This window comes from Mandrillus leucophaeus, unplaced genomic scaffold (genome assembly GCF_000951045.1).
Source record: "Mandrillus leucophaeus isolate KB7577 unplaced genomic scaffold, Mleu.le_1.0 Scaffold35, whole genome shotgun sequence".
Classification (NCBI taxonomy): domain Eukaryota; kingdom Metazoa; phylum Chordata; class Mammalia; order Primates; family Cercopithecidae; genus Mandrillus; species Mandrillus leucophaeus.
In genome coordinates, this window is record NW_012103698.1 from 4,750,291 (window position 1) to 4,759,762 (window position 9,472).

The 9,472-nt window shown below is 38.5% G+C and overlaps 1 protein-coding gene across 1 annotated transcript; it reads right to left on the reverse strand.

The window, feature by feature from the left end:
• Positions 1-7,015: 7,015 nt before the first annotated feature.
• Positions 7,016-9,029, reverse strand: LOC105546195 (chromosome unknown open reading frame, human C15orf54). Its single transcript, XM_011989325.1, is given in 5 exon segments — positions 7,016-7,090; positions 7,092-7,190; positions 7,192-7,341; positions 7,344-7,762; positions 8,845-9,029. Coding segments are annotated over 4 exon segments (555 nt in total). The 5' UTR covers positions 7,575-7,762; positions 8,845-9,029.
• Between the last annotated feature and the right edge of the window lie 443 nt (positions 9,030-9,472).

Here is a 9,472-nt window from a genome sequence, read left to right on the forward strand (position 1 = left end):
CCTCTTTTATTTCGTTGAGCAGTGGTTTGTAGTTCTCCTTGAAGAGTTCCTTCACATCCCTTGTAAGTTGGATTCCTAGGTATTTTATTCTCTTTGTAGCAATTGTGAATGGGAGTTCACTCATGATTTGGCTCTCTGTTTGTCTATTATTGGTGTGTAGGAATGCTTTTGATTTTTGCACATTGATTTTGTATCCTGAGACTTTCCTGAAGTTGCTTATCAGCTTAAGGAGATTTGGGGCTGAGATGATGGGGTTTTCTAAATATATAACCATGTCATCTGCAAACAGGGACAATTTGACTTCCTCTCTTCCTAACTGAATACCTTTATTTCTTTCTCTTTCCTGATTGCCCTGGCCAGAACTTCCAACACTATGTTGCATAGCAGTAGTGAGAGAGGGCATCCTTGTCTTGTGCTGGTTTTCCAAGGGAATGCTTCCAGTTTTTGCCCATTCAGTATGATATTGGCTGTGGATTTGTCATAAATAGTTCTTATTATTTTGAGATACATATTGTCAGTTTTTGTTCAGACTTACTTCTTTGTGGATAAGACTTTGCTGCTGAGGTCTGTGAACCAGACATTTATAATAAAACAAAAAGCAGCTACCTTCACATATATCCAATTATTGAGTTCTCTCAAACAGGAATTTTTTTTCTAGTATTTTAAAGCTTTGTTTTTCATAGATCTTATCTTGTTTTCTTTCAAAGGTTTCATTCCATTTCCCTATTGTTAAATTCTTCCAGATTGCTATTTTTGAAATCTGCCTCAGAAGAAAGCTATTACAGAGTCTCATATTTGTGGGATTTTCTAATATTTCCTTACATAGCTTTTCTCAATCATTTTAAATCAAATTCATTAGCTTTTCCTTTGGCAGTCTCAGGGCAATTGTTTTTCACATCTCTCTTGGAACTCCTATCAGGTCAGGTGCTAAAGTTCTGCATGGACGGTGTTGGTTTCCACTCCCCAACCCACCTCTAAATTGAAACATTTTTAAGAAAATCAGTGTCTCATTTATATTCTCTCCTTTATCATCTATTGTGAACTGGATTGTGCCCTCCCCCATTCATATTTGAGACCCTAACTCCTGTTGTGACTATTTACAGACAGGAGCTTTAAGAAGGTGATTAAGGTTAAATGAGGTTAAAAGAGTAGGGCTCAATCCAATAGGAATAGTGTCTTTATGAGAAGAGGAAGGGGCACCAGTAAACTATCTCTCTGTCTGCCCCCCTCCTTCTCTCCTCTCCTTCTCTCTCTCTCTCTTTCTCTCTGCATACAAAGAGAAAAGTTCATGTGAGGACACAGAGAGGTGGCAGATGACTGCAAGCCTCAATATAGACACCAAATTTTCCAGCACCTCGATCTTGTACTTCTAGTATCCAGAACTGTGAGAAAATGAATTTAAGTTGTTTAAGCTACCTAGTATGTGATGTTTTATAACAATAGCCTTAGCAGATGAATACATTATTCAGCATATAATTCCTAGTCAATAGGTATTTGCTTGTCTAATATTGACTATAACTCATTTATGATGGGGAAAAATTTGGTTTATAATTATCTTACATTCTTGTCATAAAAAGCATCTCTAAGAGCCAATTTAAATGCTTTTCCCCAACTACTTCCCATAAACACACACACAGACACACACGCATGCACGCACACTCGCACACACCAGGCATTAGTCATTTTGAGTTCAAAGAATGGCCAGTACATTGCTTTTCATAATCATGGAAATTTCCTAATTACACCCTTTGGATAGGAGAGATATGTTTCTCAAGAATCCTATTCCTTGGAAGATATGTCATTCTTTTATGTTTGCCTTTGATGTCTGATTCCATAACTCTTTGCTCAGTTGTTTGTCATTGGAGGGATCCCTGCACCTGTCCACACAGGAAGGTGGAACAAAGGGGACGGGTGTATTTTAAGCAGCATGTATTAATTTATTCATTCATTTAATTATTCAAAACACTTTTATAGTATCTACTCTGTTCCAGTCACTGTTCTGGGAGCTATAACTACAAGTCTAAAAAGACAGTATGTCCCTACTTTCAAGTTTACAATCTAGTGGTGGATGAGGTAGGCAATATACATATGAACAAACAAATAAACAAGGTAGGTGTAGATAGTGATAAGTTCTCCAGAACTCTAAGGAGAGCTCCCCTCCACCTTCCAGAAACTAGTAGGGGCCACCAGGTTAGGAGCCATAGATCGTGAGGGGACCCGGTAGTCTGTGAGTTGCCACCAGGATCTTATGTGTGACTGACACATACAGTTTTTCAGTTTTAATATTTTATCATTTTGCTTAAATACGTATCTCATTTAAGTAACAAGTGCCTGGGGTGCTACTTTTAGCAAGTTTATAAAGAGGAAAGTCAACTCATTCTATCTAGAGGAGAGATCTTAAAATAAGTTCTATTTATTTAAGAAAGGAGGTGCATGTTGTTGAACAGAAAATTCTCTGGGCAGCTAGATAGATGATTACACAGTTACACAGATAATCCTCATCTTAGAACATTATTTTAAAATTATTTTAAAAATGAAAAATTGCTACATCTGTGAAAGGTGAGATTTTGGGGTCACATGATAGAGTAATAGATAAATTCATAGGCAGAATACCAGTGCAATAATTGGAAGACACCTTTTTAAAATTTTTTTTGCAGCAAGGGTATGTATCTCTGTGTTTGTCTTTACTTGTGAAAAATAATTAAAATTTGAACTTTTAATTACACTTGGTAGACTGATTCTCTTTGTATGCAACTTTATATTTAGAGGTAATTACATGGAGGCTTCCCTTTAGAGTTACATATGACTTTCCACCATCCTGTGTTACTCTCTAGAAAAGAGTTCTGGGCATGTGGAGCATTTTAAATTCAGGATTTGTGGAAGATTATTTTCTTATACACGACAATCGAAAGACATCCCCAAATTTTCTAATTAACCACAGGTCAGTTATATACCAGAAAAAAATGGTATGCCTTAAAGTTAAATTTTGTCAGTATTTTTCACCGGATTCATGAAAAAGATAGATACTAAAATTTTTGGTAGAATGCATGGGGGCAGTAGGTTAAAGACAATCTAAGATTGTGAATTTAGTAGTTACATTTGAGTTCATTGTGTGTTTAATCATTTTTAATAATTATATGCTTAATAGCTCAACATATTGAATATAATAATTAGCTCATTGGCAGCATATTGCCTTACCTTTCAAGCCTCAGCCTACTAATCGATTGTTCAGGAAGCATAGTGCACATTATCCTGTCCTGATTCTGTTACTCAAGAACCACACGCAAAGGAGTGAAAGAGAGAGAGCATTGGGATAAATAGCTAATGCATGCAGGGCTTAATATTTAGGTGAGAGGTTGATAGATGCAAACCACCGTGGCACACGCTTACCCATGTAACAAACCTGCACATCCTGCACGTGTACCCTGGAACTTATAAAAATAAAATAAAGAATTCAGCAATTATTCACGGTTTGAGAAACATGCTGTCTTCAGTATTTGGTATTTTTTCTATTTCCCCACTCCCTGCCAAAAGTACATTCAGGCACCTCAGAAGCAACCAAGTCTCATCTTTTTTCCCTCTAAATTAAATTATCAGGGCAGGTGTCTCATTTCTCTTACTTTGCTTGAGTAGAAAAGGTAACTCAGCCAAAGTGCTGTGTGTGACGTGTCTGGGAAAGCTACATGGGGGAAGCAAACACACCTGTTATGAAAACATCTGTGACTTTCCCCAAGGACAGCAAGAAGCACTCGTGTGTCCGCAACAGATGGTACTCCACCCCCTAACCACAGAGTCATGCCCATCTGTCCAGCATAGCACAATTGCACCCCCCGAATTTGCTCACTTTAGATTATCTGATCCTGTTGGAATAGTAGGCTATGGCATTCCTGTGGGAAAGTGTATTGTGTACCACAGTGGTTCGAACTATGTACTGGAATTTAGTAAGTAAAACCCTGGAATAACCAACTTTACTCATCATACGTCCTAATGACCCCTTTGAATCTCATATACTGTTCTTGTAAAATGGTCCGAGTGGTATTCCTGGAGGGGGTCCATAGACTATATAGTGTATTAGTCTGTTTAAATTGCCTTAACAAAATACTAAGTAGCTTAAATGACATAAATCTATTTTCTCGCTGTTCTGGAGGCTGGAAGTCCAACTTCAGGATTCCAGCATGATCAGATTCTAGTGAGGGTCCTCTTCCTGGCTCCCAGATTACTTCCTTTTACTGTGTCCTCACCTGACAGACAGAGAGGCAGAGAGAGAGAGAGAGAATCAGTCTCTTCCTTTAATAAACCCACCGGTCCTATTGGCTTAGGGTCCTACCCTAATGACAGTGACCTCATTTAACCTTAATTAGGTTCAATGTTCCATCTCTAAATAAAAGTCCTATCTCCAAATACAGTTACATTGTGGAAAAGTGGTTAGGGCTTCAAATACAAAGTTTTAGGGGGCACAATTCAGTCCATAGCATATAGATATGTGAGGATTAAGTGATGAAAAAGTCAATTTTTTTTGAATGCCTACTTAAGAAAAGTCATTTAGGCGTTTCATTTTCTTTAACACAAATCACAAGTTTAAAACGTGACTTTGACCCAAGTCACATTTTCTTTAACTCAAAACTCTATAAAAGTTCTTGGTCAAGTATTATCATTCATTGAATCATTTTTCCTTGGTTTAAAACTAGAGAAGGGTGATAGGAGCTTGAGGTGAGTTAGGGAGGAGAAGGGGCGCAATCTTAGCGAGGAAGAGGGAGGAGCATAATGGAAAGAACATTTGGTGCAATACTGGCTGAGTTCTAGCTCAGATTTAATCTAAGTTTTATCAGTCAAATGGAGACTTTGATTACTTTTTTTTTTAAAAAATGTTTTATTGTAATTGACAAATAATGTTGTATATTTATGGGGTACAGTGGGACTTTTTGATACTTGTATACATTGTGGAATGAGCAAATCAGGCTAAGTAGCATATTCATTTACCCAGTTATTTCATTGTGGTAAGAACAATTAAAGTTCTCTTTAGCTGTTTTGAAATATGTAATACATTGCTATTAACTATAGACACTGTGCTGTGCAATAGAACACCAGAATTATTCCTCCTATCTAACTGAAACTCTGTATCCATAGACCAGTGTGTACCCTTTCCCTGTCTAACTTCCCACAGCCAATTGGGTGTATACCTAAAGGAATTTAAATCAGTATTTTAAAGGGATGTTTGCACTCCTGTGTTCATTGTCACATTATTCACAAGAGCCAAGATACGGAATCAACCTAAGTGTCCATTAGCTGATGAATAGATTTTTAAAAAATGTGCTGAATATACAAAATAGAATACTATTTAGCCTTAAAAAAAAAAACCAGGCAATTCTGCCATTTGCAAACATGGATGAACCTAAGGACATTATGCTAAGTGAAATAAGTCAGGCACAGAGCGACAAATACCATATGATCTCACTTACATGTGGAATCTAAAAAGGTAGAAATTGTAGAATTAGAGAGTGGAATAATAACTGCTTCTTAATGTGTATTTGGAGTTCGAATGACTAAATATACATAAAGTGCTTATATTTGAACATATAAGATGTTACAGATATTTTTTCTCTCCCTAACCCCATCTTTCCTAGTATAATAAAGTTATGCTACAAGTTAGTCACTTATGAATTCCGATTTGAGGGTTCAGTTTGTGACTTTTGCTGGCTCCAAGAAATCAAGACATACTGAGCCACTGCATGAACAGTGTCACTAAGTATAAGAACCTGAGAAGTTCAGCTTCAACAATTCTTGAAGTCTCCCTTGAGTAGAAGGTGAGCGAAGTGTCACAATTGGGCAAGAAGTGAGTTAATTTTGATTGCAACAGTAGGCAGCTATTAAGAGATGACTGTAACTCTGGATGGAAGTTTCCATGGTTTCTGCCTTCAGCCCTGTCATGTTCAACATTCTTTTCAAGACCTAGATCAAAGGAGAAGTTGATGAGCTTAGTATTCAGCTGAGAGAGATGGGCTGTGTTGGCTAGAAATTAAGCAATGAGCTCAATCTAGCAAGATGCAAGTTCTGAAGCTGGACTCTTAGAAGCAACTGAGGCTCAAGCATTTCAGTAGGCACTACATTCTGGGTAATTTTAAAAATGTGTATGCTTATCCTCACATCCTTTAAGCTCAGCCAAAATCTACTCTGCAAAGTCATGCTTGAACCCTTGCTTTGAGCTAAGTGTTCTGACAATTCCAACATATACACCTGTAATAAAACTGCTCAAATAATGTTAAAGACTCTTTAAAGCCAGGATCTTTACCGTATTAATTTTCATACTCCCAATGTCTAGTGTAGTGTCTGGCACATAGGGAATTTTCAATAAATTATGGGCTGTTGCTAGAATAAAAATTCAAAAGTAGGCAGTGTTGAGTTGGCAAGCTAATTTCCTAAAAAGTATTAATTGCCTACCCATGTGGACAATAGAAACAACAACAACAAAAATATCCTGCCAATAACTCAGGCTTTTTGGCTGGTGCCTTGCAGTGCCTTGTAAATATGAGTAAGCATGTTTCCTATTCTAAAGTAGCTTTAAAAAAAAAAAAAAAACCTAAAACCTAAACTCATTAACTTCATTTCACCCTCTTGAAGAGCCTGCAGTTCCTTTATATTTATAACCATTAGAGTGAGGCATGTTAAAGAATTCAAATGAGAAATCCTAGTTTCCATCTTTATGTATCTCTTGGGTTTTCCTTTGTTCACCCAGTCACCTGCAAAAATCATCAAATGTTCAAATTTATAGTCTGTGACTTGGTCACCCCGAACCTCTTGGTGGTCTGGAATGAGCCTGAGATGCTCTTATTTAGCACTTGGAGCTCAGTTAGATATTAGTCTTCCTGTAGTGCAATCCTCTGATGCCAGTGAGGAAGGAAATCAGAAACAGGAATCAGACGATTCTGGCCAACCCTCCCAATACAAGCAGAGAGTCACTGACGGAAATGGGTCTGGATACTGACTTTCTCTCTCCTAAGTCCTCTGATACCAGTTATTAAAATGGGTTACTTCTTAGAGCCATGATGTTGAATAGCACTTCATTGAGATGATGCAGGATTTGGACTCCAAAAGTGTCCCCTCTATCCCCTGTCAGCAGCATGAGCCTCAGGAGCGCAAGAGTCAGCCAGCATAGTGCACACGCCCTCTGTTGAACTCATGTTCTTCCACCCAAGAAACTTGAGGTTTCTGTCATAAGAGCAGTGCCAATCCGCTGAAAATCACTGGGTTGTCTGTTTCCTTGTTTATGACTTCTCCATATAGTTGGTTCTGCTCCAACTTATTTGAAAGGGACATCTGTTGGATGATTTGATGTGATGTCTGTGTTCCCTGAAAGTCATTTCTGACAGGGCGACGTAAAGGAACCTGAGAGGGAGCTCCCTCATGTGATGAGTGACTCTTAAGTGCAGGAACAGATTTGAGAGGATTATCCAAGACAATAACTTCAAGATCAAACTAGGCCATGGAGTTAGCCATACGGCTCTGCAAATTCTTTGCAGCTCAGCCCTCTGGGGTCTCCTGTCACCGTGCTTGCCAATAATGAATTTCACTTCCATGTGGGATCTTTCAGGTCTTCTCGACACACTGAAGCCATATGTGTTTCAGTCACTTCAGACATCATCCTGCTGTTTAACTTGAAGAACAGTCTAAGTCAGTGAGGTTTGCCATGGCATCAGATCTCCTTTTAAACCCACACTGCTTGAATAATAACTATGATTCTGGATAGTTGACTCATGAATATTTCCTGCGAAGGAACAATGAGGGTATTCTGAGGAAATGAAATCCATACAAGTAACTCTGAAACTTTATTCATGTTTGAATACTTTCTAACTTCAAATGTTTTTACCAGACTGGTAACACATAGCAAAATCAACTGATAAGATTGTCTCCTTTTCTTTCTTCCTCTTTCTCTACCTAACACTTCTCTAGTGTGGTACTAACTGAAGAAGGCACAAAGAGTGAGTAGAGGGAAAGGGAAATGAAAAATCAAAGAGCCCTGTACTCTTTTTTTGTAAATTTTCCCTCTCCTGGTAATCCTCCTTCAAAGGCAGTGTCCCTTTTTTAGGCCAAACGAAACTCAGAGGGTGAAGTTGGAAAACCCCGGCAACCCTATGATACATGATAAACCCGTGTAAGAAGGTGGTCCCTTACAAACAGTTGGCTATGAATATCTTCTTTAAAATGGTCTGACACTCGTGGCATAATTACTTTTGTAAGAGTCCTCAGGAAAGTCTGTTTTGAAATACCCCATAACTTAAGACTATGATAGTACCTCACAAAGTTCAATATAAAAATAACCAGGTGGCTTGTGAAGAAGACAGGAAGCGAGTGGTGATGCTTCTCTATAGGAAAATGACACTGCAGCCCGCCCCCCTGAGTCCTGAGAAGACTCTAAATATACCACTCTTCCTCCCTGACAACTACCCAAGTCATATCCTGTGAGTGACTGGATTCTAATCTATCAAATAGTTTCTGTACATGAAAAAAATCAATTTTGGAATAAGAGTTGCCAGCAGAAAGATTTCCATTTATTAGGCACCTACCAGGTGCCTGACTCTACTGGGTACATTAAAGATATTCTTTCATTTAGTTCTCACCAGGAGACTTTCAAGGCTTGTTCACATTTTACAGATGAGAGAAATAAGGCACAAGAAGGTTAAACAAACAATCCAGGCCAACTCAAGTGGAGGGATCTGTGGCCGAGTTCAGGTCTGCCTGTAAACTCCTTGAGGCCAGAACCTTTTCTGTTTTGCTTACTGATGTATCCCAAGTGCCCAGAAGAATGCCTGGCAAATTGTATCTGCTTAGTAAATATTGAATGATCACCTTAATGAGAGAACCCAGCACATGTACTCCTAACCATTATTCTCTACAGTTTCCCCTCAGTCTCCTCACTTCAGTCCATTACCTGCCACTTTCTCTCATCCTGTTTCAATGGAACCCAGAGCAGCAGATGCTGTAGAAAGTTGCATCTCTGTGTACATCCTGCTGAAGGAATGGAGCCATTGTCAGGGCGCTGTCTCATTGAGTCTGAGGCCTTACTTCCTTGCTCTCTCCCTTTCTTCTATCTCTTCCTTCCTTCCACAAAGATTTTCTGAGTCCTTGCTGTGTGCTGAGCACTGGAGACTCACTATGAACAAAGTTGGCATGGTCTCTGTCCTGTGCAAATTACTGATTAAATTATAGTTACAGTGAGTGTTTTGACAGAGAGGTAAGGATGATATAGAAACATATAACAAGAGGACTCAGACCTGTTCTTTGAGGTCAGGGAAGACATCCTTGCAAATTTTAACTTTAAGACAAGACATAAAGAATAATTAAGAGTTCCTAATGTATACCTTGGATTTCCTGGAGGCCTCTGCCTAAGACACTTTTAGGGGGTTCAGGAGTTAAAACTGTTTCCCTATAATACTAAGAAGTTATTTGCCTTTTCATTGTTACTGCATTACAAGTG